The 27,542-nt window shown below is 55.8% G+C and overlaps 2 protein-coding genes across 2 annotated transcripts; one reads left to right on the top strand and one right to left on the bottom strand.

The window, feature by feature from the left end:
• Nucleotides 1-369: 369 nt before the first annotated feature.
• LOC138835038 (microtubule-actin cross-linking factor 1, isoforms 6/7-like) lies at nucleotides 370-17,185 on the bottom strand. Its single transcript, XM_070033746.1, has 3 exons — nucleotides 16,556-17,185; nucleotides 3,657-3,857; nucleotides 370-2,885 (listed from the first exon to the last, which is right to left on the bottom strand). Exons 1-3 carry the CDS (start codon nucleotides 16,838-16,840, stop codon nucleotides 1,611-1,613), a joined length of 1,761 nt encoding a protein of 586 aa, XP_069889847.1. The 5' UTR covers nucleotides 16,841-17,185; the 3' UTR covers nucleotides 370-1,610.
• A 9,050-nt stretch (nucleotides 17,186-26,235) lies between these two features.
• Nucleotides 26,236-27,130, top strand: LOC138835037 (high mobility group protein B1). The gene has a single exon (XM_070033745.1). The coding sequence runs from the start codon at nucleotides 26,390-26,392 to the stop codon at nucleotides 27,035-27,037; it is 648 nt and encodes a 215-aa protein (XP_069889846.1). The 5' UTR covers nucleotides 26,236-26,389; the 3' UTR covers nucleotides 27,038-27,130.
• The last annotated feature ends 412 nt before the right edge of the window (nucleotides 27,131-27,542 follow it).

Raw genomic sequence — 27,542 nt, 5'->3', positions numbered from 1 at the left:
GTGGACAGACAAGTCAGGTTCTGCCGGGGCCATGATTCAAATCCTAGGTCCCCCCATGCACACCCAAAGGGAGCACAGCCCTGTTGAGTGGACACTGCTAAACAACACAAAACTGGCCACCTGTGGGGCAGGCTCGGAGGGAACCTGGGTTCCACCTTCACAGGTGCTCCCCCCCAAGGCTGAAGTAAGAGCACCACCGAGTGGACGGCCCTCCCTAGCCAGGCCAGAGGGGCACAGGACGGGCTCCCTGGAGCTTCCTCTGCGGAGAAGGAATGAACCAGGAGCCAAATCTAGTCGTAGAAGCTCCTCTGTTAGAGGACAGTTTTTTCTTTTTAAATTACAAATGCTACTATTAAAAATAATCACATGGCACTTTTTATTCTCTTTAATCAAAAAAACAAGCCCTGAATTCATGGGATGGAGGCCTTAGGTGAGCACCAGAAAGGGGACCTAGCCGGGTGGGCAAGGCTCAGAGCTGCCATGGCTGGGGGATGGGGCCAGGCTGCAGGGCCTAGGGTCCTCACAAGTAGGGAAGGAAAAAGCTGAGCGTTAGCAGTGCATGGGCACAGAACCGGGGATCCCTAGTCGTCTGCCTGTGAACAGCACGTTGTGGGCTCCCGCAGGGCCTAGGGAGTCTCAGGAAAGCCCCCCATCCTCTGGACACCAGCTCCTCTTGAGCACACCCTTGCAGACTCCAGGAGACCTGAGTGGAGCTCTGGGGCAGGGGAGGGCTCTGGGGCAGGAGTAGGTAACCCTCACTACAGGTGGCAGGCTGTGAACAGGCAGGTATAGGACAGCCTTTTAAGGAGCAACCTTTACAGGTAAGGCCAGTCTGAATGAGGGCAGCCAAGAACAGAACCAAACACAGCCAAGGACGAGGTCTGGAGAGAGCGGAACCTGCCCTGAAGATTCTGGCAGCTGCTCTACTGTTGCCCCCACTGGGCCAAGGCAGCCCCCCCAAGAGGCAGACCTGGTCCCACCCATCTTGCAGTTGGAGAACCCTCCTCAGGCAGGTTCCAGAAGAGCGCTGTGGCCTGAAACCTGGTCCGCAGAGCTCGCCTGTTGGCCAGTTCACCTAGGCTATCTACGTGGAGGCAGAGGGTGCAGAGGCCAGAAAGTGAGTCCTGGGCTGACTCGCCCATCACACATGTCAACACGCCCTGGCACACCACAGACACACACACACACACACACACACACACACACACACACACACGCACACGCATACCTGCATACCTACACACGTAAGAAGACTCAGAGATGCAGAGACAGTGTTAGCAGTTTAGAGGCACAGAGAGTTGCTGAGGGGCTCAATGGGCTTCCAGCCCTGAGGGTGGCTGTGTGTCCTTTCCCAGAGGGTGTATATCACAAAGCAACACACACGGGGAAACGGTGACACCAAGAGGCCCTGACATGTGGTGGCGGTGGAGGTGGTAAGATTCTGGGTACATCTCCTCTCTCCTGATTGGCACAGCTGGGGTCCTTGCCTCAGGTCAGTCCAGCAAAGCATCTCTAGCCTGCTGGGCTAGGGACGCTGGCCCTAAGGACCCCATGAACAAGGTTCACCCAAGGTGGCCTGCAAAATTCATCCAGGGAAGTACCTGTGGGCATCAGGCTCCAGGGCTTACAGATGGAGCATGGCGGACCACCCCTGGGGCAGAGTATCGAGTCCACCGAGACCTCAGGGGCCGACAGGGAAGGCCCAGAGTCAGGAGTGAAGGCTGGGACTGCCGGGTGGGCACCAGGTCTAGCAAGGACTGCCGCCGTGGCTGGCACAGGGGTCTCAGGAGAGGCTGACGGGACAGGCCTGGCTGTCCTAGAAGCGAAGGGCGATCAGGGATGGGAAGCAATGGCTGCGGTTTTCGGGGCTGGCCTGGGCCCAGAAGACAGCGCAAGGGCTGGCAGGGATTCTCTGAGCCCATGAGTGACCGCTTAGGCGTCTGGGGCTGCTCTGGGCTCAGGAGGGGTCGTTTCTGTTGGTGTGACTGTCTGGGGCCCAGCAGGGAAGGTTTGGGAGGGATAGTCTGCTCTGGGCCTTCAACTGATTGCTGGGGCTGTCTGAGGCTCAGCAGCGACGGCTGGGGGTGGTGGGGGTGGCCAAGGAGGGACCTCTGGGGCTGGCTATGCCGACGATGGGCTAGAAGTGCCTGCCGGGGGCAGCAGCACTGGCCGACAAAGGATCTGGCAGGCTGGTGGCATGGGTGCATGATGAAGAGTGACTGTGATGGCCGGCACTGCCGGCACTGGGCTACCGGGGCCCGCAGGGGCCGGCAGCACTGAACGGAGGCAGCCCCACAGGACCGGCCACAAACACATGGTGTAGCTGATGACCGCAGAGGCCGGCAGCAATGCCACTCGGCCATCTGGGGCCGGCAAGGGTGACAGGGAGGCAACAGGGACCGCAGTGGGCGGCAGAGGTGACAGGTGGTCAGCAGGGACCGCAGTGGACGGCAGCGGTGCCCTGGAGCAGACAGGGACCGCAGGCGCTGGCTGCGTAGCCTAGGGCCTGGGAGGGCCCAGAGGGGCCTGCAGGGCTGTGCCAGGCGTGAATGCTGGTCCTGGCAGAGCGGATCTGGGGCTGGAACCAGGCGCTGGGGCCGGCAGTGCTGACCGGGGCCCAGAAGAGACCGCCGGGGCTGGCCAGGCTGTTTCAGGCCTAGAAGTGAGCGCTGGGGCCAGCTGTGCTGACCCAGGGGTGGCTGTTGTGGCTGGCAGGGTTCCCCAGGGTCCGGGGATGCCCGACGGGGCTGGCAGCGCTGACACGGGGCTGGGAGGGGCCCCTGGGGCTGGCTGGGCTGGCTGGGCTGGCGCTGTTGCTGTTGCTGGGCCGGACTGTTCTGGTGCCAAGGGCTGGCTGGGAGCGGCCCCCCTTCTGGGGAGCACACCTGCATGGAAGAAAGAGCATGTGTCCACCTGGGCAGGTGTGCTTGCAGACCCCCCGTCCAGCCCAGGTCCCTGAGACATGCTGCTGGCAGAGCCCAGTTCCCAAGAGAGCTCAAAGTAGAGCCTGCAACACTCTGAGCCCCTCTCTGAAGAAAAGGTGTGGACTCCAGGAAGAACACGGCTGCAGCGATGAGTCGTGCCCGGGCCTGGCCCAGGGCTCAGGGCAGCGCTAGCCCAACCTCTACTTTCCCTAGCAGTCTTTTCCTGGTCTCAGCCCTAACCCATCCAGCAAGCAGCCCTCTTTCCTGGTCGCACCTGGACCACTAACCACAAGTCCTGTGCCTCAACAGCCCTTCTCCCCTGCCAAGGTTTGGCAGACAGCACAACATGCACAGCCTGGGACCCGGAACTGTACCTAGAACTGTGCCCAGCCTCCACGTTCCTACAGACAGCCTGGGCACCCTGGATACCTACAGTCGGCGGAACCTGACAGGCGCAGCGGGAGACGGGGCCAGCCTATCCACGTGGCACTGTCACCTACTCTGGACACCCTGGGAGGGGCAGCAGCACTGGCCCAGCAGGCCTCTCCAGCGGGGCCGGGGCGAGTTCTTGCACCGCTACAGCCAGCCTAGCCCCTGCTCATCTGCCCTGAGCCTGACAACGATGGAGGGTGTTGCCAGGCAGGTCAGACACTGATGGTTTAGTGTCCAGGTGCTGCGCGGCCTCGGGGAAGACCCAGTCACAGTGCCCAAGGGGAGGGACCAGGCACTCACCTGCTTGGAGGGCTGTAGCGGAACCTTCCTGGCCCCTTCATCACACTGAGGATCCAAGTCCTGCCCTGGGCTGCCCATCTCCAGGGACTGCCTGTTCTCGCTGGGCTCTGCAGATGGGCAGCTTTCCAACTCCCGGGGTTTCTTGATGAGGCGACGCTCCCACCTCTCTTTCCGCTCCTGTGGCTTCAGGGCCATATCCTTCTGCAGGGAGAGATAGGGAAAGCCCATCACTTGGGAGGACCCTGAGGGGGCACACTTCTGAGCTCAGGAGGAGATTCACACCTGGTAGGCCCCTCTTGCCAGTTCTTACCTGGCCTAAATGCATCTCCACCTGGACAACATGCAGTCTCCAATCTCATTCCTATCTGCCCCTAGGGCCTTAGCCTCTGTTCTCGCACGCATGGCTGGCTCCCCCACCTGCCACTTCACTTGAAGTTGCCTTCCTCCTTGCTTTTTTCTCTGGACTGTGGTGTGCCTCCACCCAGACAATGTACCATGCTCAATCAGATGTCTCGAGGCCTTCATCTGCCTCTGTCCCAGCACAAGAGCTCCGAAGGCAGCCTCCACCCACCACCCCGGTGAGGGGCAAAGTGTCCCCGCAGCCAAGCAAAGTGGAATGAATCCCAGCTCTCCACCCAAACCCATGTGGCGGGTGATGATACCCTCCTGCTCCTGTCTATGCACCCAATGTCAACTGGCTACTATGTGTCCTATGCACTCCAGAGCCACATCCCACAGCCTCACTAACCCCTCACCTACTCCAAAGGCTGCCAGACCACGCTGGCTATGTCCCAGTTCTACGACTCTGCTGTTGGCTCTTGGCTTTCACCCTCATACCCACCACCCAGCAGGGCTGCCACATGAAGCAGTGACACATTTGCCCACACTACCACTAGGCTGGGGTACAACTGGGGCAGGACATCAGAGTGTCAGAGGCCTAGGCGTAGCTGGTACTGCTGTAAACTGCATACTCACATACCTCCCCCGCGAGGCCCTGTGAAAGGCCTTCATTCTTTCAAACCTCTGTCTAGATCCTGCACTGTGCCTAGCACCATCTGGTTAGAGGGATCACCTGGAGAAAACGTAGATGGCTATAGGCAGTGCTACCTAGAGAGGAGCCAAAGTCAGGTGGGGCAACACAGGTGACAGTGGCCTGGTATCTGAATCAGCCACTGCTGGCCCTACGGGGACCTTTACAGATTGCTGCCTCAGTCAATGTCCATCCAGGCAAGTGATTCTGGGGTCTGAGCCCAGTCTCTGTGCTCTGAGCCTAATATAGTTTTTTTTTTTTTCTTTCACTTCCAACTTGCCCTTCAATCCCAGCATCTTCTTTTGGCAGAATTTCTCTTGGCTCAAGGCTGAGCAGGACAAAGGAAATCCCCCAAGGGTGACAATTTGCAGGGGTGGAATACTGGTAGGTAGCCTTCCAGGCCTGACCCATGTTACCCGGCTTTCTCGTGGATCTAGGTTCTGCATGATCTAAACACATGAGCTTTTCCACAGCTAAAAAGAGAAAGAAAGGGCTGGGAAGGTGGCTCAGTGGTGAGTGCTTGCCTAGCATGCATGAAACTCTGGGTTCGATTCCTCAGTACCACATAAACAGAAAATGCTGGAAGTAGTGCTGGGGCTCAAGTGGTACAGTGCTAGCCTTGAGCTGAAGAGTTCAGGGACAGTGCCCAGGCCCAGAGTTCAAACCCCATGACCGACAAGGGGGGGCGGGCAGAGGAATATGTGTTTAGGTATCCAGAGGGCACCAGTGGCTCACGCCTGTAATCTAGCTACTCAGTAGGCTGAGATCTAAGGATCATGGTTTAAAGCTAAGTCCCAGGATCAGCACAACAACAACAACCAAAAAAAAAAAAAAAAAAAAGGAAAGGGAGAAAGAAATGAGATCATCTAGATTCAGATGAACAACGGGAGTGCACTAGGTGTGGAGTCAGGACAAGCAGGGTGGTCCCAGGAGGGGGACACAGAGGAGGCCAGCTGAGGCTGCAGACTGGGTTCTGAGTAGCTGGCCTCACGGAACAGAGCAGTATACATGGCCAACATCTGTTATTGGGAACTGGGCCCCTTGGGGCCCTTTCTGTACATCAGGACTTCTGAGATGGGGAATCCACTCTGGGGCCTGTGTTACCTGACTCACCGTCCCTGGCCTTGGAGCAGGGGTCCACGGTGGGGCCACGGACACCCATCTATCTGCCCGCAGTCACAGCCTCTCCACACCCCCAAGGCCCGAGGCCATGGATCCCCATAGTGAGATGGCTCAGGTCTGACTCTGGTCCCACTTTAGGCCCCTCCCAATCACAGCACAGCTGCTGCTCAGGTGTCACCAGGCTGGGTGGACGACCCTGCTTCCCTAGAGCCTTTCTGGAGCACAGAGGTAGCCACCTAAGTGTCTCACTCAAGACTCAGGGTGAGCCAGGATGGGACAGGCAGAGATGATGCCTGAAGCTGGGCCACCCCTGCATCTGCCACCAGTACTAACCAGCAAGGTGTGGGCACAAGGTCCAGCAGGACTGGGGCTGGATCGGCTTAGAGAAAAGAGAAGCCCAGAGCAAGGCTGCAAGGGCAAACAAGGAAGGTGTAGGGGAACAGGATTCCAGACTATTCCAGAACCCTTGAGCCATCATCAGGAGGCAGGAGAGGAGGCATATTTTACCTCTTCATCCTTCCCACAGATGGGGAAACCAAGGCCCAGAGATACACAGGACTATACAAGTGTATGGTAAGGGAAACCTATAGATTTGAACCAATCGTCTAGACAGAGCTCAGACATTTGTCTCTTAGGCCCAGCTAGCTGAGAAGTCCAGGAGCTTGGGAAAGAATGGCTGCCCTGCTGGGAAACGTACTAAGGCCTTCCCTGAGCCTGGAGGTAAGCACAGGCAGAGCCCAGCCATGGAGCAGGGAGATGGAAAGAACTGGCATATGCGCCTCCACTGTGTCTGACAGATTCCTCTGGGAGTTCACAGGGAAGAAGTGTCTGAGGCTGTGGAGAAGGCACGTCCATGCCAAGGGGCACTGTGTGGCTGCCGTGCCGCCCCACCCGCACTGGGGCCAGCTCCCCCTGAGTAGTGGCTGGGGTTCCTGGGATTGGGCTAGGAGTACAGGCCTCAGGGGCATCCCAACCCCAATGTGGGAAGGACAGGCAATGTGGGGCACACGAAGTGTTGGGCAGAAGGAAAGCAAGGTCTGGCTGGAGATAGGATTAGCACTTCAGGCCCAAGACTGGGGTTCTGACTGGACAGTGTGGTCCTGTGAGGAATCTTCGTGTTACTGAGGGAGAGGGAGGCCTAGACTGTGAGCGTAAGGAAACTGGGGGAATGGAGGGCCATCGTGAGGGTGGGGTGGGGTGGGGAGAGGGGCCTGCCCAGAAGGAGGGAGCCAGGCCTGCATTCTCACACTACCAATTACCAGCACTGTAGATTTGGACGGTATCTCACACGTGCCTGCAGGATGAGAACAACAGCATCCTCTTCAGTGGCTGCTGAGGATAGGACAGTTAACGCATCCCAAGTCCTAGAGGCGCACCTGGCACCAGGGGTGGTACTACATCCGACGAATGCCAGCATTCCTGTTTCTGCCATCTGAGCACTCACTTGTAACTGGCAGCATCGTCTATGGGGAACTGGCCTGGGTTTGAGGTGGAGCCATTCCATGAGGCTGTGAGTCAGCAACACAACGCTGCCACTGTCCTCTTTACAGCTGGAGAAGCCAAGTGAGCAGGCACCACCTCCAGCTAAGCTGCATGTGTGGTTCCACGTCCTGGCTACTTGCTCCCAAAGCCAAGAAACTGTGCCTCCCCCTGTATAGCCTGACTTTAAGACGCTATCTTCCAGGCTGGCCAGGTATCCGGATGCCTGCACGCACACATGTGTACCTGTTCCATGCTGCAAACAGCAAGCTGACACACTCCCCAGCACTGGCTTATCACCTAACCCCCTCAATCTTGAGCACAGCACTGAGGACTAAAAATCCACATTTCAGCTTTCCACAGATACACCAAAAAGCTCCTGGCAACTGGGCACCAGTGGCTCATGTCTGTAATCCTATCTACTCAGGAGGCTGAATCTGAGAATCACAGGAGAGTCTGTGAGACTCTTATCTCCACTAAACTACCAAAAAAGCCAGAAGGGGAGCTGAAGCTCAAGTGACAGAGTGCTAACCTGGAGCACAAAAGCTCAGGGACAGGCCTACGCCCAGAGTTCAAGCCCCAGGAACAGAACAAACAAGCAAGCAAGCAAACGAACAACAGCAACATAAAAAAAAAAAAAGCCTACTGCAGCTCTCAGAGGAGAAATGTCCTCAGGGAGCCTCATTTCTATCCCTTTGGAGCCAGGAGCACTTCCCCAGAATGCTGAGCACCTGTGTGTTCTCCTCAGACACCGACAGCCTCTTCCTTACTGCCCTCCTGAAACTCACTGGTGAGTAGGCCTGGAACACAGCTGATGCTCAACAAACACTTAAGACAGGGAATGAGGACAGAACTGGATTCTGCTAGCCTGCCTGGTCATGTACAGATGCTCAGCTACAAACAGGTAGGATATTCAGGGTGGCAAGCCCAAGCTGCTCTTATCAGCTGCGGGCCTCTGCTCCCCACCCCACCTTGTCACATAACCTTTGTTATTACAAAGAGCAGCCCACCTAGCCTGCAGGAAAAGAGGAGGCAGGTCAGCCACAAGCCACCCCTGTCATGTGCCACGTGCCCCCTCCACACATCACAGGATCCTGCAGCCCTGGGGTCTGGGCAGTGGTGTCAGCCCTTGAGATATCTGGAGGACAGATACACATACATGCATAGACTTGCACATACACACACATGCAATGAATGCCCGGCCTTGACTCAGGGACCCAGAGGCTCCCTGGATGTTGTCCCTTACACAGGGGAAAAGGACAGTGCCACAGGCAACATGGGAGGAGTCAGAGTCTGCCCTCTGCTCACTAAGAAGGGATCAGGTCGTCCTAGCAGATGAGAGAGAGTGGGTCCGAGCCCAACCCTGGGCCTGAATTCTGGCCTGGGGGAGGCGGAAGGGTCTCTGCGGCCTGTGGTTACTTGAGGGAACGAGTTAGGGGAGAAGTGCTGAGGGTCAGCCCAGATGGAAGAGACACGCGGATCCTGGGCAGACGGGGCTCCTCCTGGGCGCCTGGGGCTCTGCGCCAGGCAGCACTGACCTGAGCCTTTCACATGGACAGTGCTGGCCCAGACAACAGGACTCTCTCCATCCTGGCTTCAGCCCACAGATCCCCTCTTCAAGGGACCTCCTGGTCTTGAAAATCCAGACTGTGTTTCTCCCCTCCTTGATCAGCCCTCACCTGTTCTGGCCAACTGTTCCAGTCTCCCCCATTATCTGTTGTTCCACCAAAAATCATCTTAACCAGTCACCAGCGAACAAGGCTGTACACCAGGATCTGAGAACACCGACCAGTTCTTGCTTTTGATCACGGGGCTTGAACTCAGGATCTGGGCCTGTCCCTGAGCTTTTTTGCACAAGACTAGCATTCTACCACTTTGAGCCACAGCTCCACTTCCTGTTTTCTGGTGGTTAATTGGAGGTAAGAGTCTCACAGACTTCCTTTTTTTTTTTTGGGGGGGGGGGGTCAGTCATGGGGCTTGAACTCTGGGCCTGGGCGCTGTCCCTCAGCTCTTCAGCTCAAGGCTAGTGCTCTACTGCTTGAGCCACAGTGCCAGTTCTGGTTTTTTACTGGTTTATTGGAGATAAGAGTCTTACCAACTTTCCTACCTAGGCTGGCTTTGAACTGCAATCCTCAGATCTCAGCCTCCTGAGTAGCTAGGATTATAGGCATGAGCCACTGGTACTGGGCTCACAGACTTTCTTATCCAGCTGGCTTCAAAACGGGATCCTCAGAACTCAGCCTGCTGAGTAGTAGGATTACAGGTGTAAGACACCAGTGCCCAGCTCTCTGGTCAGTTCTGAGAAAGCAGGTGTGTCACACTTTGTTACAGAGTACAACAAAAGACAAGAGTGGCTCCCAACAAGAATATAATAGCCAGTGGAACAAGATAGCCACAGACCCCTGTGGGCATGTGGTGGCGAAACTTCAGCCACAGGGGCTGGGAAGGTGGCTCAGTGGTAGAGCGCTTGCCTTGCATGCTCGAGGCCCTGGGTTCGATTCCTCAGCACCACATAAGCAAAAAGAAAAAAGCCGGAAGTAGAGCTATGGCTCAAGTGGTAGAACGCTAGCCTTGAGCTGAAGAGCTGAGGGATAGCACCCAGGCCCAGAGTTCAGGTCCCACAACCGGACCCAAAAAAAAAAACAAACAAACTTCAGCCACAGCAATCTGGAATGGGAGGGACCTTGCTCTCCAGGCCACGCACAACTATGCCCCAGGTGTGAGGGTAGCTGCGGACACAGGAGAGAAAACCCAGCTCAGTGAGCAAGGCCCAGACAGAGGCTTCCTTGTCTATGTCCACCGGAGACACCGTAACCAGAAGCAAGGAACAGGAAAGACTTCTTCAACCAAGATGTATGGATGCTCACAAACAGCTTTGGAAGTGCTAACAAATACAGGAAGGCATGGACGGAAACCCTGCACTACAGTACTGGCCAACAGGGGCCTGAGGGAGAAAGAACCCTCAAGGAGCTATCAGTAGGAAAGAGAACTCAGAGGATTACTTTGGTGCAGATAACACATAGGCAAATAGAATTCTTGTAAGAACAGTAGTAATCATTATTAGCAAATAAAGTGTAGCGGGGCTGGGAAGGTAGCTCGGTGGTAGAGTGCTTGCCTTGCATGCATGAGGCTCTGGGTTCAATTCCTCAGCACCACATACTCAGAAAAAGCCAGAAGTGGTGCTGTGGCTCAAGTGGTAGAGTGCTAGCCTTGAGCTGAAAAGCTGAGGGACAGCGCCCAGGCCCAGAGCTCAGGTCCCACTACTTCCAAAAAAAGAAAGAAAGAAAGAAAGAAAGAAAGAAAGAAAGAAAGAAAGAAAGAAAGAAAGAAAGAACATAAGTGCAACAAAGTTTCTACTCAAGAGTAACAAACACACACAAAATACCAAGGTGACCAGGAGCCTGTTCCAGCCTATAATCCTAGCTACTCAGTAGGCTGAGATCCGATGATCTGGAGACTGGTAACTCCATTAACCAGTAGAAGTCAGAAGTGGGAGGCATTGCTCAGCTGGTGGTAGTCTAACCTTGAGTGAAAAAGCCAGCAAGAACACAAGGCCCTGAGTACTTGCACAAATTTAAAAATAAAATAAATCTGAAAATAAATACATAAATAAACAAGCCAAGTATTCGTGGCTCACCCTGTAATCCTAGCTACTAAGGAGGCTGAGATTTAAGGATTGTGGTTTGAAGCCAGCCTGGGCAGGAAAGTCAATGACACTTTAATTTTCAATAAACTTCTTTAAAAAAAAAAAAGCCCCAAGTGGAGCTGTGGTAGAGCACCAGGCCTTGAGCAAAAGAAGCCCTTTAGGGACAGTGCCTAGATGCTGAGTTCAAACCCCAGGACAGGCACAAAAAGATTTTTAAAAATGATTAATTAAATACACTAAAGGTTAAAAAAAATCAGGAGGGAACGCCTCTCTTTGGAGTGTATCTCCTACACATCTTCTCAGGCAATGGCTCAAGTGACCACGTGACCAAGCCAGGATGCCTAGGGAAGCTCATAAATACAGAGCATCTGTATCTGCAACTCAGTACCCTCCCCTCTACAAATAGACATGTCCCCTGGACACAGCAGAAAGTTGCTGGCTGCCAGGCAACCACGGCCTGACAGGAAGAGTTCAAGTAGAACAGGCAGTCAAGTCAGGCGTGCAGCTCACAGGCACGCTTGGGGAAAGAACCTTCGGGGCACAGCAGACCAATTCCAAGGCCCAAGGGGGAAGGGGGAACCATAAGGCCACAGTAGGGACCCAGCGAGCTCTGGAAATCCCAGACAAGAGGTGACAGGCCCAAGAAGTCAGAAGGACAGGCCGCAACACAGGGCAGGGGGTTGCTGGGGATGCAGTACACACGGGGAGAAAGTGAGACCTCTCGGGGAGCCACAGGGAAGGGGGGAGGGGGAGAGAACAGGTGCAGGCCCTGTTCTACCACAGTGCTAGCCAAGTCAGGCCAAGAGCTGCAGGCTCCAACAGGGAATCTGGTGCTACATGGGCTGCTCAGGATGTGGTGGGCATTAATGACCGTCTAGAGACCAGGGATGCTCTGGCTTTTACATGCCATGTCCATTTACTCTCTCAAAAGGGACCAGCCGGGCACTGGTGGCTCACGCCTGTAACCCTAGCTACTCAGGAGGCTGAGATCTAAGGAACACGGTTCAAAGCCAGCCCAGGCAGGAAAGTTCGTGAAACTCTTATCTCCAATAAACTAGCACCCAGGCCCAGATTGAAGTCCCACGACTGACAACACACACACAAAAAGGGACCAGTCTCTACCCACTGTGGTTTTCTGAAGGGGCTGAGGCTAACAGCTCCTCTGGTTGGGTTGTGCAAGGCTGTAGGCTGCAGTTCCATGACTGTGGCCAAAGCACACTGCCTCACGGGGCTCAGTTTCCCCACCTAGAGATCAGGAGACAGATTCCTAAATGGAAAACAGCCCTTTGCCAGAGCTTTCCTCACTAATAATGAGCCCGGATACCCTGATGTTGCAGCTCCATTCCTGTCCACGTAAGATGGCCAGGTTCCAGTGTACCATCCCCTCAGAGCACCCACCCCCAGAACCTCCAGAACGCAGCCCAGGGAGGGCACCTCCAAATTTCAGCAGCCCCCCAAGAACCTGTGGGCTCCTGGCTTGCACCCTGCCCCCAGAGGTCCCGTCTGCTGCTGGATGATAGGCTCTGCTAGTCACAGCCTGAGCCAGCTCACCCAGGACAGTCTTGAAGTGGGGACTGGATGCATGTTGGAAAGGCTAATGTGGAATTAACTCTTTCTTTCTTTCTTTTTTTTTTTGGGGGGGGGGGTCAGTTGTGGGGCTTGAACTCAGGGCCTGGGCACTGTCTCTGAATCTTTTTGTGCTCAAGGCTAGCGCTCTACTACTTGAGCCACAGCACCACTTCCGGATTTTGAGTGGTTAATTGGACATAAGAGTCTCACAGGGACTTTTCTGCCCAGGCTGGCTTCCAACCACAATCTTCAGAGCTCAGCCTCTCGAATAGCTAGGATTACAGGCGTGACCCACTGACATCCAGCTAATGTGGAATTCTTGAGGTTTTGTGCTGATTTTTGTGGGTTATCAAAGTAACATGCTGACCTGAGAATGGAGAGATACATAAATGCACTACAGCTAGTATTTTAGGCATTTTCCTTTCCAACTTTACCCCCAGTACAAGGATACAGGCAATGACTCCTTCCCTAGGTGGATGGTACAGCTGTACCTGGCTATGTCCCCACACAGGAACTCTATGCAGGTGTCTCAAAGTCACCTTTTCATCCATCTTTCCCATTTCATCTTTCCACAGTTTCACTTTTGAATCAGGTGAGTTAGTCTGCTGGTTGAAATAGAACAATTAAGAACAAATTTTAAGAAACAATTACAGGAATGTCAAACCAGAAAGTAGTTTCTATCCAGGCCAGTAGCACAAGTACTTCCAAGCAAAGGCTGCCTCCCAGCGCTTGGATCACAGCACTGTGAATCAAGGCAGGGAGGGGGGCTGGGGGGGTGGGGAGAGGCACTATGCAGGACCAGTCAGCCTGGAAGATACAAGTCTGCCTGGGGCTGGAAGCAGGGCTTGGCCTGCCTCCCAGGGGATACAGGTACCAGCATAACCCGTTCTGTGGCCTGAGGTCAGCTCCTTGTGTCTGGCACAACCTAGGAAGTTCCTCTCAGCACAAGTGCTCCCTAGGCAGGAGCAATGGCTGCTCCTGCTGTTCACTCCCACTGCCTGGGGGAGAGGGGAGAGCAGGGGCCCTCAGTTACCTCTTGTCGGTACAACTAGGACACAGTTGTCACAGGAAAGAGAGACAAACTGGCCAAGTGTCCCTGTTTCCTTACTTTAGTCCTGAATTACCTTCCTACCCTAACGGAGAAGGTCTAAAGGGACAAGGCTCAGGCCTGCAAAGCACCTGTGAAATCTACCTGCAAACGTATCTTCAGTACCACCACCATGAACACTCTGATCTGAGCCAGTGGGTAACTAAACTAGGCCCCCTGGGCTGACAACCTCTGCCATAACACTGGGGGAGCACCTGCTGGCCTCCACTCAAGTACAAAGGGACCGCGGGACCGCTCCCCTACAGGGCAAACACAGGGCACGTAGAGGGGACCGCTCCCCTACAGGGCAAACACAGGGTATGTAGAGGGGACCGCTCCCCCACAGGGCAAACACAGGGCACGTAGAGGGATGAGGGCCATGTGGGCTCCAGGAACCCGGAGCAAGGGGCCCGCATAAGAAGGGGCTCAAAGGCAACAGACACTTCTATACATAAAACTCACTTCTCCTAGATCTGACCTGCTATTTTGCGGCTCACACCTATCACTGTACCTGGAAAGGTTGGATGAGCTGCCTTTGGGGCTATACTCAAACAGTACCAACAGGTTAGAATAGCCCCTAGGTCTGAAGTGGAGTGACTATGGCCCCTGGGCATGCAGCCGGCATCTTCCTTCTGAGTTTCCCACATGCGCGCCGCAGGGAGCACACATTGACTGCGCAGGCTGTGTACTTAGCACTCAATGCACTATGACTCAATGTTCCCATCTGTGGAGTGAGGCTGACCAGCCTCCTTTTAGGGTCATTTGAAAGATAAATTCATAGCCGGGCGCTGGTGGCTCACGCCTGTAATCCTAGCTACTCAGGAGGCTGAGATCTGAGGATCGCGGTTCAAAGCCAGCCCGGGCAGGAGAGACCGTGAGACTCCTATCTCCAATAAACCACCAGAAAACCGGAAGTGGCGCTGTAGCTCAAGTGGTAGAGCACTCGCCTTGAGCTGAAGAGCTGAGGGACAGCGCCCAGGCCCAGAGTTCAAGCCCCACGACCAAAAAAAAAAAAAAAAAAAAAGATAAATTCATGTTGATAAAAACGGACTGGCAGAGTGAATATCACTGAACCAGTTATTACAATGAATGTGATTATGCATTATCTGGACTTGTGGGGGTAGGGGGAACAGGGAATCACTATACTTTAGTAAGAAACAAGGCCGACCAAGCCTCCTCTGGCCGAAATGAACGTTGTGACTTGCCTAGAAGTCCTGTACTTTTCTGAAGTGAGCTCAGACAGGCATGGAGCATGGCTGGTCTGAGCCTGCAGAAGTCCCCCAGGCCAACTGTCCACAGCCTGGGGAGCAGTGAGCCACCCGGCTAGAGCACTTAAATCCAAATGGGTTCAGCTCATGACGACGACGTGCTGCTTTGACCTTCGACAGTTAGTAGCCTGCCTTCCTGAAAGGCAGTTCCTTTCCTCTCTCACACCCTCCTTCGCTGCATAAATGTGCACAAGGTACTCCCTATGAACTGAGCTCTGTTCTGGGCACTGAGAGCCGACAGGAACGGGAACAGAGTCTATTTTCTTCCAGCTAATGAGCTCTCATAGGGAGAGGCAAAGGGGACACCAGTGGTGTCACAGAATGGGGATAACAAGGAACAAAGTACATGGGATGGGAGGGATGGAGGGATACTCCAGATGAGGTTCAAAGCAACACCTGGGCTAAACTACAACCACAGAAGACAGTACTCAGGCACAGGACAGTAGGTGAGGTGGCTGTGAGGCCAGACACCCAACAGAGAATAACGTATGAAGAGCAGAAGGGATGAGAAAGTGCTGAGTGTCCAAAGCTTGGGCCATGGTTAGTTTTTATTTTTTCCCCTCCTGGCAGAAAGAAGAGGTGGGGCAGGTATGCAGTCCCACATGTGGAACATGGGACACTGCTGGCAGTCTTGTAAGCTACAGAGAAAGAGCACAAGGCCTGGCTATAACATGAGAAAATTCCCACCATAATTATCATGAAGGCGGAAAACGCTGGGCCATTTTTTCCTCAGTTCAGATCAGCGCGGGTCAATGCTGGAGATGGGCTATCCCGCCGATTATCCCAGGACCCCTGGTTTGTGTGTCCAGGACCCCTCTCGTTTCCAAGGTGTGCACAGTGCAGACCACTGGATAGCATGGAGAGTGCAAGCTATCAGACCCTGCTTGGCCCTCCACTCACAGGCACCTCACATCTCTGTCCAGCCAACTGTCTAGACAGAAAGTGGCAACGTGGTCCCAAGATTACTTCCCGTGACTGTCAGCACCTAATCTTGTGGCTCTCTACAGACCCAGCAAGACTCCAGAGTCGGCCTGAGCTTGGCAAGAACTTTCCATTAGGGACATGAAGTGAGCATCATCCCTTCCCCAAAGCTTACCCAGGAAACTGGAATCCCTGGCCACCTGTCAGGCCCCCAGGGAGTGAGGAGGGCTGGACAGTGATCCCTGGTCCCCAAAGCCCAGCAGGACTCCCGAGTAAGTATTCACGCAGATGGAGGTCTCTGCGTTCCTGGGGGCCAGCAGGGCAGGAAGAGGCCTCGAGGTGTCCCAGGGCCTGGCAGCATGGCGGCCCACCTGAGTTGTGGGACCCAGCAGCTCCTTTCCCATCCCGCTTGCTATCTTCCTGGCAGTGCTTCACTTCCTTTCCCGCCCACCCGAGTTCAGACAAGATGGGCAGTTGGTATGTGCTCCGCAAGTATCGTCCAGGACAATTCAGCCAGACACCAACAGCCTTCACCCGTCTACTTCCCGGCAGCGGGCTGCCCAACAAGAGAAGTTCGAACAGAGCCAGGGGGGCTCAACGGGAGGATCCCAAGTGGTCATCGAGCCACCGCCTCCCAGCCCACACGGCCGAGCTGCCCCGCGCTCTGGGGACGCAGAGATCAGCAGGCAACAACGCCACCCCCGGGGCGGCGGGGCCCCGGGACTCCTCCGGCCGGGGCTGGGGCGCACGGCCTGGGGCTCCCCCGTGCCCACCTACCTCCAGGGCCTCCAGCGTGCTGAAGCTGGCGATGGCGAAGCCGTCGATGACCTCCTCCTCCTGCGAGCTGGATTCTCGCCGTCGCCGCCTCGGGGGCCGCGCGGCGCGGGGCGCGGGGCGCGGGGCCGGCGCGCCGCGGAGACCCGCGTTCTCCTTGCCGGGGCTGGGCTCCGGCTCGTCGCCCGACGACGGGCTCTGCGCACGGGCGTCGCGGGCGGCCTCCCGGCGCCGGCCGCGGTCCCGCTGGGCGCGCGAGCGCCGGCTCGGCCGGACCTTGGCCTCCATGGCGGCCCCGCGGCGGTGACCTTGGCGCCCCGCGCCGCCTGCTACGCCGCGCCGTCGGGCTGCGAGGTCGCCGCGCGGGCTCGGGGCCGGGCCGGACGGAGGGCCGGGCCGGGCATGCCGGGCGCGGGCTCTCGGCCCCGGGCGCCGCGCGGCCTGGGGCCCCCGGCCCGACGCGCTGGCGGACGGACGGCGCTCAGGGGCCTTCGGCCGGGCCCCGGAGGCAGCGCCCCATGGTGAGCGGCGAGCGGCGGGCGGCGGCGGCGGCGGCGGCGGCGGGCGGCCGAGCTCCCGGGCGTCGGGATCGTGAGGCGGCCGCGGGAGCAGCGGCGCCCGGAGCGGATAACAACTGACGCACTTCCGCCGGGCCGAGGCTCCAGAGGAAGTGGGCTGCCGCAGAAGCCCGCCCGCCCGGCCTCGCCCCACCCAGGCCCCGCCCTTGACCAGCCCTTCCGGCTGGGTCCCGCTCCGCTCACTCCGTGTGACCCCGCCCCCACCGCAAGGCCACGCCCCCTACGCGGTCCTCCTCCCTGAACCTCTTCGCGGCCTCCGCCCCACTGACCGGGCCGCGATCTACCTGGCCACGCCCCCACCTCCAGGCCCCTCCTCGTCCTGGCGGCTCCGCGGAACCCCGCCCATCCAGACCTGGCCACGCCCATCAGCCAATCGCTCCACCCTGTCAAATCAGGCCCTGCCCCTCCGCTCCGGGCAGCTCCCCCTCGCCACAGGCCCCGCCCCTGCGGTCAGACGCCGCGGCTTTGACGGGCAGCCCCGCCCCCTTTGACCACGCCCATCGCGCAGGCCACCCGCGGCAAGCTCGCGGTGGCCCCGCCTCGGCTTCCCGCCTTCCAGGGGCTCGGGCCCACCGCCTCCTCCGGGCCCGGGGCCTCGGCGCCCACGGGGCGTCATCGCCGCGCAGGGGACAGCCGGGCCCGACCCACGAACTCTCAGACCCAGAGCGTGGCGTCTGGCCGAGGTGGAGGCCCCGCGCGCTGCCGGCTTCCGGTCAGCTCAGGCGCGGGACCGGCGACACGCACGCGCGGCCGGGCGGCCCGGGCCGGGGGAGGGCGCGGGGCCCCAAGGCCCCCGTTCGCACTGGGCCTCGACTCCGGACGGCAGAGGCGCCGCCGCCCCGTCACCCCGGCTGCTCCCGGCCCGAGGCCCGCCGAGGCCCGCGCCCGTCACCGCGGCTGCTCCCGGCCCCAGGCCCGCCGAGGCCCGCGCCCGTCACCGCGGCTGCTCCCGGCCCCAGGCCCGCCGAGGCCCGCGCCCGTCACCCCGGCTGCTCCGGGCTCGAGGCCCGCGCCCGTCACCGCGGCTGCTCCCGGCCCCAGGCCCGCGCCCGTCACCGCGGCTGCTCCCGGCCCCAGGCCCGCGCCCGTCACCGCGGCTGCTCCCGGCCCCAGGCCCGCCGAGGCCCGCGCCCGTCACCGCGGCTGCTCCCGGCCCCAGGCCCGCCGAGGCCCGCGCCCGTCACCCCGGCTGCTCCGGGCTCGAGGCCCGCGCCCGTCACCGCGGCTGCTCCCGGCCGGGCAGCGAAGCCGCGGCCACCGGAAGGCCGGACGAGCTGCGGGCTCCCAGAGGCGCCGAGCCTGGGCTTGGCTGTGCCTGGGCTTGGCTGTGCCTGGGCTTGGCTGTGCGGCCGTCAGCGGCGCGGGGCCCTCGCCCAGGCCCACCGCGCTGTGCGGAGCCTGACCGCGGCCACCCGTGTCCGGGAGCCTGCAAGCATGTGAAGACCGATCCATTTCAGCCTGGGCAGCGGGGAGACCCCTGCTCACGTCTAACTCCTGTCTTACCAAGATGAAGACACTCGGGAGGAGGCACCACGGAGCGCCCCTGCCCCAGGCCCTGAGGTTCAAGCTGAGGACACAGAGCCAGAAGGCGCGAACACCAGGGCTGGTCCCTGTCCTCCCCAGGGAAGGGGAGGGCGGGGAAGGCAGCTCCCTAACCCGGGCCCTGCTCTCACTGCCTGGGGCGGGGTCGGAGTCCCCCACCCCTCCAGGCTTTGTTATGAAAACAGCCTTTTACTCCAGAGTAAACTTCCTTTTGATTGAGAAAGGTGCAGAACAGTTTTCCCTTCCAGCCTGGGGGACTTAGGCCCGAAAATGTAGGTGAGGTGCCTGCCAAGCCTCTGGTTGTTAGGGTACTGGTCTGTTTCTGGTCTTTGGGACTAGCTCCTCGGCTGCCCAACCTACAGCCTTCTGGGGCCTTCTGAGGCCTTTCTAACAGCCCTTCCTACTGCCTTCAGAGCAACCAGCCACTGCAGAAGCTCTGCTCTTGATGTTTCCTTCCTTTCTTTTCTTTCTTTCTTTCTTTCTTTCTTTTGTGGGTCGTGGGACTTGAACTCTCAGCCTGGGCGCTGCCCCTCAGCTCTTCAGCTCAAGGCGAATGCTCACTTGAGCCACAGCACCACTTCCAGATTTTTCTGTTTATGGGGTGCTAAGGAATCAAACCCAAGGCCTCATGTATGCCAGGCAAGCACTCTAACACTGAGCCATTTTCCCAGCCCTCTTAATGTTTTCAAGTGCAAAAATTGGCCCTTTCCTTGCTCATCTCTTCTCCAAAGATGCTCAACTGTGCAGCTCCAGCCAAGAACAGGGTCTCTGGTACTTCCTTTGGGAGTTTCTTCCCAGTATGCTTAATTTTCCTAGGTGCCTGGTCTCTGGTTCATTTCCAAGTAGCTGGGTGACCGTTGTGAGGACCAGCCACCATTGCTGGGAACCACAGCCCTACCCTTCCCCAGACAGGTCTTGCTTTGGGGAATCTTCCTTGTGGGTAGAGAACTCCTGGGCTGACTTCTGTCCTTGGGATACAGCAAGGAGGGAGACTGGAACCGGAGACAGCGTGAAACAGAGCAGGTTTACCTCAGTGGACGCTCATCTTCATAGCTGAATTTTCCTGAGGCTTGCCAGGACCCACTGGAACTTGTGTGATAATCCTGCCACCTACACACTGGCTTCTCTATGCAGTTCCTGGCCTAGATGGCGTGCTCTGAATTGGATTTGTGCACACTCATTTCTACCCCAAACCTGAAGAGGAATAGGAGCCAAAATGTCTCGGACTATGGCTCCAGCCACATGTTCTTGCAACACTTTGAACAGTAGTATGACTGAAGAACTAGATTATACATCTTTTGTATGCCAGTTCTGGGCTTTGAATTCAGGGCCTGGGCACTGTCTCTGAAATTTTGTACTCAAGGCTAGAGCTCTGTCCTTGAGCCACAACTCCACTTCCAGCTTTTTTGGTGGCTAACTAGAGATACAAGTCTCACACACTTTATTGCTCACGCTGGCTTTGAACTGAGATCCTTAGATCTCAGCCTCCTGAGTAGCTAGGACTACAGGTATGAGCCACTTGTGGGTAGCTGGATTTTACATCTTACTTTGTAATTGCAGCCTAAGATTAGGTACTTCCTTGTGCCTCTGCATGGACTGGGCAGGGAGGAGAAGTTCTACCCTCTGAAAATACTTTGCAAATGATTTAACTTCTCTAGGCCTCATTTGTCCCCTCAGTGGAATGAAGGAAGGGCTTCCTTCTGTGATTTAATATGTTTTGGCTTCTCAAGACCAGAAAGAAATCAACATCACCAAAAGAGAAAAAAGCACTGAGAATGTGGCTTAGTGGTGGAGTGCTTGCCTAGCACGTATGAAGCACTGGGTTCCATTCCTCAGTACCACATACACAGAAAAAGCTGGAAGTGGCACTGTAGCTCAAGAGGTAGAGTACTAGCCTTGAGCCAAAGAAGCTCAGTGCCCAGGCCCTGAGTTCAAGCCCCAAGACTTTCAAAAAAAATTTTTTTAAACCAGGCTCATACCTGCAATCCTAGCTAATCAGGAGACTAAGATTTGAGGATCATAGTTTGAAGCCAGCCCAGACAGGAAAGTCCATGAGACTCTTACCTCCGTTTAACCACCAAAGGATCAGAAGTAGAGCTCTGGCTCAAATACTATAGCTCTCGCCTTGAGCAAAAGAAGCTCAGGGACAGCAGCTAGGCCCTGAGTTCTAGCACCAGGACTAGAAAAAAGAAAGGGGAGAGAAAGAAAGAAAGAAAGAAAGAAAGAAAGAAAGAAAGAAAGAAAGAAAGAAAGCTAGAGACAGAGGGAGGGAGGGAGGAAAGAGGGAGAGAGAAGGATCACAGTGAGGAGGGAAATAGAGCCATCCTTCTCTGGCCACCTGGGAGTTCCTAACTCCTGAGTCTGACCTGAAACTTGAGAATTGACTTCCTACCCAAGCCACCTGCTGGGACTAGGGACCAGACTTTGGAAACCATGCAGCAACAAGTTGAGGATAAGAAGCCACATTCTGAAATGGTTGAGCAGGTAAATGGGAGGCTCTGGGGCTTGAAAGGTCATCTAAACCAGCCTACCTTCAGATGCCTTAGGTATGAAAATGAGTGAAAGTTTACCTCACCAGCATGTTGAGGCTCTGTTACTTGAGCCCTAAGTTGTTGCACCAGTGCTTCTTGGTTGAATCTAACAGCTTCCAGTTGAGAAGACAAGCCTCTGTCTCGGTAGAGGGGTAGTGTGGAATCGGCCACTGGGCGGCTGAGGTGCCGGCCATGGGTAGAGGAAGGAAGATGTCTCTGGTATGATTGTGTCTCCCATAAGGGCATATTCAGTGCCTGCCCCCAGAACCTCACCTAGAAATAGTGCCTTGAGGGCTGGGAAGGTGGCTCAGCAGTAGAGCGCTTGCCTTGCATGCCTGAGGCCCTGGGTTTGATTCCTCAGCACCACATAAGCAAAAAGAAAAAAGCTGGAAGTGGCGCTGTGGCTCAAGTGGTAGAGCGCTAGCCTTGAGCTGAAGAGCTGAGGGACAGCGCCCAGGCCCAGAGTTCAGGCCCCACGACTGGACCAAAAAAATTTTTTTAAAAAAAATAGTGCTTTGGCAGGTGTAATGGAAAACATAATAAGTTTCCTGGATTGAATGTGTTCTAAATCCTAGATTTATCCTAGAGATAGCACAAGGAAATGGCCCATTGCCCATGGAAGCACACTGGAGAGCTGTAGCTACACCCGGAGGGACTCCAGGCACCCTGAGCACACTGGAGAGCTGTAGCTACACCCGGGGGGACTCCAGGGACCCTGAGCACACTGGAGAGCTGTAGCTACAACCGGAAGGACTCCAGGGACCCTGAGCACACTGGAGAGCTGTAGCTACAACCGGAAGGACTCCAGGGACCCTGAGCACACTGGAGAGCTGTAGCTACACCCGGAGGGACTCCAGGCACCCTGAGCATACTAGAGAGCTGTAGCTACACCCGGAGGGACTCCAGGCACCCTGAGCACACTGGAGAGCTGTAGCTACACCCGGGGGGACTCCAGGCACCCTGAGCACACTGGAGAGCTGTAGCTACACCCGGAGGGACTCCAGGCACCCTGAGCACACTGGAGAGCTGTAGCTACACCCGGGGGGACTCCAGGCACCCTGAGCACACTGGAGAGCTGTAGCTACACCCGGAGGGACTCCAGGCACCCTGAGCACACTGGAGAGCTGTAGCTACACCCGGGGGGACTCCAGGCACCCTGAGCACACTGGAGAGCTGTAGCTACACCCGGGGGGACTCCAGGCACCCTGAGCACACTGGAGAGCTGTAGCTACACCCGGGGGGACTCCAGGCACCCTGAGGAACTCTCACCACTACATGAGAGGCAGAATCACTCCAAACCACTGGTTTCAGGAGGTGTAAGTAAGACAAGACGGGGACAGACAGAAGGCTGCAGCCACAGTGCTGGCTAAGTTCCGCCGAGTCGGGCAGATCCAATCCCATGTCAGGTACCTGCTAACTCAAGAACCATGACTACTCCTGTCAGGCCTCTGAAGTCTCCTGCTGTTTGTCCCTTAGCAGTCATGTGGCAGTAGGAAGATGAGAAGGAAGGGGAGTATGTGTTTATGCATCCAGCTGAGTGCCAATAGGCCCACCTGTTATCCTAGCTACTCAGGAGGATGAGATCCGGGATCCTAGTTCAAAGCCAGCCCAGACAGGAAAGTCTATGATACTCTTAGCTCCAATTAGCTATTTAAAAAAAGCTGGAAGTAGAGCTGTGGCTCAAATGGGAGAGTACCAGTCTTGAGCAGAAAAGCTCAGGGACAGCACCCAGGCCTGAGTTCAAGCTCTAGGACCAGGAAAGAAAGAAAGAAAGAAAAAAGAAAGAAAGGAAGGAAGGAAGGAAGGAAGGAAGGAAGGAAGGAAGAAAGGAAGGAAGGAAGGGAGAGAGAGAAAGAGAGAAAGAGAGAGGAAGGAAGGAAGGAAGGAAGGACACTCCAGCTCTCAGAGAAGAAATGTCCTCAGAGACGGCCCCTTGTCATCCCTCCTGAGCCAGGAGCACTTCCCCAGGATGCTGAACATTTGTGTGTTCGCCTCAGACACCAATGACAGTCTCTCATGAAACTCACTGGTGACGGCTTGGCACACAGCTGAAGCCCAATGCTCAATAAACACCAAAGTCAGGGAATGAGGACAGAACTAGCCTCTTCCAGCTCAGTGAGCCAGACCAGAGACAGAGAGAGACAGAGAGAGGGAGAGAGAGACAGAGAGAGACAGAGAGAGGGAGAGAGAGAGACAGAGAGAGACAGAGAGAGGGAGAGAGAGAGACAGAGAGAGACAGAGAGGGAGAGAGAGACAGAGAGAGACAGAGAGAGGGAGAGAGAGACAGAGAGAGACAGAGAGAGACAGAGAGACAGAGAGAGGGAGAGAGGGAGAGAGAGACAGAGAGAGACGGAGAGAGAGAGAGACAGAGAGAGACAGAGAGAGGGAGAGAGAGAGACAGAGAGAGAGAGAGAGAGAGAGAAGCAAGGGGAATATGTGTTCAGGAATCTGACTAGGGTAAGCTCCTCTCCTGTCTAGACTGCCATCTACCACCATTCTGCTAGGCCATGTGAAAAGCTGGAGTCAGGCCGAGGGGACCAGCCGTGGGCTCTGTGGTGGTTTGCAGTGACACGGAAGCACGCACCTCCTGCAGGGCAGGGTCCAGTCTCAACAGTTGAGGTTATTGGTTGAGCCTGTGCCTTAGGCAGAGAAGGGGCAGAGCCTCATCTCTGGCTCTGGGGTCCTAGAGGGTGAGTGGAGCTCTCCTGTGGTCACCGGGGACATCCAGGGTGCCCACGCTGGGGCAGCACCAGGCAGACCCCAGTGCTCTGGGATGACAGCGCAAGGGAGGCGTGGTAGTCTCGGGAAACCAGCCCTGACCCCTGTAGCCTTAGACCTCCAGCCTCCAGCAAGGCAAGAAACACAGGAAAGGTTTTGTTTACATCTTCCTGGGCATTACTTGTTTTGGCTTCCCTGGGGGCCTCCTCCAGGAGGCTGGGCTGCCTCCTGTGCCTAAGCAGCTGGCCACCCCCGCCTTGGTGACAGAACCTGCCTGGTGCCCGGTTTCGAAGCCCTTCAAGCCCAACACGTGGAAGGCTGAAGCAGGATGTCAGTCCCAGGCTGGCCTGGCCTATAAAATGAGGCCCTGTGTCAGAAAACAGACAAAACCCAGAAGCAAACGTTGGTTACTCATCTGCCCTCCCCACCAGGTGCTGTGGGCAGTTGATGCTCTGTGGTCCCCAGGTCTGGTTTTGTAGCCACACTCCTGGGACTTAACCGGCCCCCAGAGGCTGCGTCGGGAAGGAGACATTGTGCAGTAGCTTCGGCAAGCTTTACCTTTGTGATGTTGACCAGGACAAGTCTGTAGGCCCTCTGGGGCCGGAGCTTTTGGGGGTTGGTCGGGTGTTTTGAAGTGCCAACCTGCTGTTCCCAGAGATAATGTCTTGAAGGTTGGTATAATCCCACACTCAAAGCCACAGGAGGGACAGTGGCCAGGGAGGCCTCGTGAAATCGGATCGCTGAGAACACACTCCTGCCAAAAGTGCTACCGCATATGACTTAGCATTTGCTGTACTAGATGTACAGTAAGAAAGCAATCGGCTTTGTTCTCAAGCGTGGTGATTGAGGATGGCCCCACGGAGGCAGAAGGGATGGGGAGCTGGGGACAAAGACACAGAGGCAGGAAGCTCCCAAGGCCTTCTTAGTTGGGAGGCTCAGCAAGGCACTGGATGGAAGAAACATGCTTCAGGCTGAGAGAAGACACTCCTGGGGTGGGTGAGGAATGAAGGCTGTGTGCAAAGAGGAGCCTCAGCACCGTGGCCCAAAGGAGAGATGCCCCAGGTGCCCGGCCTGGGTGAATGGCGATTCCTGGCTGGTCTCCCCAGGACAATCAGACTCGGCATGAGACGGAAGGGAGTTCTGACACATTCCTCCTGGGGATGAGCCCGGAAACCTGTGAGGTTCAGAGTCCGCACGCCGTGTGGGTCTGTTTACATACGGTATCTCAAACAGGCAGAGTCAGAGGCGGGAGACGTCCAGGCTGCCAGGTGGTCCCTCGGGTGGACTAGGAGGCAGACTGTTCAGAGAGAGCGGGGCTTCTGTTTAACCAGTGTCCTAGGACACAGGCCTGGCCTGGTTGAGACAAGGGCCTCGTGACTCAGTCCTCCAAGGAAAGAGTGGCGTGGGGACCAAGGGCAAAAAACAGATTGATTGGCAAGAGGGGGGAAAGTTTGTCAGCCCACCTTCAGGGTGCTGGCCTTAGCTTTAGATAGGGGAAGAATGGTGGCGTGGAGCGAGAGGCACACATAATCCAGCAATGCCAAGGCAACCTGTGGCCAGGTTAATAATGATCTCCATTCTGGTTCTACCAAAGGATCCCCTCATCACTTGAGGGGAGCAATCTGGTTGATCAGATTGAAATGGATTATGGGTCCAGCTCCAGGGGGCAGCAACCCCCCCGGGAGACGATAAGTCATTGGCCTCATGTGGGTGAAGAGGGTCTGCCCCCAAGGCTCTGTGGCTCCTTGAAAGTAGTTTCAGTCATTCCGTCTGATTCTACCATCCCCAGAATCCCAGGAGGGGAGATACTCAGAGCAAAAGGAAACATGAAAGTAGTTTCAGTCATTCCGTCTGATTCTACCATCCCCAGAATCCCAGGAGGGGAGATACTCAGAGCAAAAGGAAACATGAAAAATGCAGGTAGGGCTGCTTGCTTTATCCTGCTCTTACTTGTGGGCCTGGGCCAAGAAGAGGGCAGGGAGCCCCACATACCTGAAGGCTGAAGGCTCTGTCAGAGAAATGTCCACAGGGGGAAATCCGGGGCTCAGCTATAAGTTACGTGAAGGAGTGCATGACCCAGGCCGGTGTATCTCCCGGTTTACAGACACTGGATCCCTGAATGTCTTTGTTGACAGGTTGAGGCCCTGAAGGTGGTCAGAGAGCAGTAAGGCGGGGCAGCAGGGAGAGGGGGAGATTGGCAGGTGTGCAGTGTTAACCTGGGGCCCCCGGCTTGGGGAGAGAGGTCTGTACAATCATCAGGAAGTCCTGTCCGTCCTGGATCCTGAGGTGGCTGCAGGGAGGCCGGTTAAGAGCACAGGTGCGACAGAGCGGAGAGAGTGAGGAGGCTGCGTCTGGCTCCCGCTCTCACAGCCATTGCAGTACATTGAGCTCCATAGAGACAGCGCAGGGGCAAGTGAGAGCCGGACGGGCACCGAGCGACTCTGTGCCTCGCGGAGGAAAAACTAAACATGGGCAAAGGAGATCCTAAGAAGCCGAGAGGCAAAATGTCATCATATGCATTCTTTGTGCAAACTTGCCGGGAGGAGCACAAGAAGAAGCACCCAGATGCTTCCGTCAACTTCTCAGAGTTTTCTAAGAAGTGTTCAGAGAGGTGGAAGACTATGTCTGCTAAAGAGAAAGGGAAATTTGAAGATATGGCCAAGGCAGACAAGGCCCGTTATGAAAGAGAAATGAAAACCTACATCCCTCCTAAAGGGGAAACAAAAAAGAAGTTCAAGGATCCCAATGCACCCAAGAGGCCTCCTTCGGCCTTCTTCTTGTTCTGTTCTGAGTATCGCCCTAAAATCAAAGGGGAACATCCTGGCCTGTCTATTGGTGATGTTGCAAAAAAACTGGGAGAGATGTGGAACAACACTGCTGCAGATGACAAGCAGCCTTATGAAAAGAAGGCTGCGAAGCTGAAGGAAAAATATGAAAAGGATATTGCTGCCTACCGAGCTAAAGGAAAGCCTGATGCAGCAAAAAAAGGAGTTGTGAAGGCTGAAAAGAGCAAGAAGAAGAAGGAAGAGGAGGAAGATGAGGAAGATGAAGAGGACGAAGAAGAGGAGGAAGATGAAGAGGATGAGGATGAAGATGAAGAGGATGATGATGAATAAGTTGGTTCTAGCGCAGTTTTTTTTTTCTTGTCTATAAAGCATTTAACCCCCCTGTACACAACTCACTCCTTTTAAAGAAACAAAATTGAAATGTAAGGCTGTGTAAGATTTGTTTTTAAACTGTACAGTGTCTTTTTTTGTATAGTTAACACACTACCGAATGTGTCTTTAGATAGCCCTGTCCTGGTGGTATTTTCAATAGCCACTAACCTTGCCTGGTACAGTATGGGGGTTGTAAATTGGCATGGAAATTTAAAGCAGGTTCTTGTTGGTGCACAGCACAAATTAGTTATATATGGGGACGGTAGTTTTTTCATCTTCAGTTGTCTGACGCAGCTTATACGAAATAATTGTTCTGTTAACTGAATACCACTCTGTAATTGCAAAAAAAAAAAAAAGTTGCAGCTGTTTTGTTGACATTCTGAATGCTTCTAAGTAAATACAATTTTTTTTATTAAAAAAAAAAAAAAAAAAAGAGCACAGGTGCGCTGGAGGCCAAAGTGTC

Source organism: Dipodomys merriami, unplaced genomic scaffold (genome assembly GCF_024711535.1).
Source record: "Dipodomys merriami isolate MVZ:Mamm:240054 unplaced genomic scaffold, mDipMer1.0.p SCAF_2229, whole genome shotgun sequence".
NCBI lineage: Eukaryota > Metazoa > Chordata > Mammalia > Rodentia > Heteromyidae > Dipodomys > Dipodomys merriami.
This window is presented reverse-complemented; position numbering and strand designations above follow the sequence as displayed.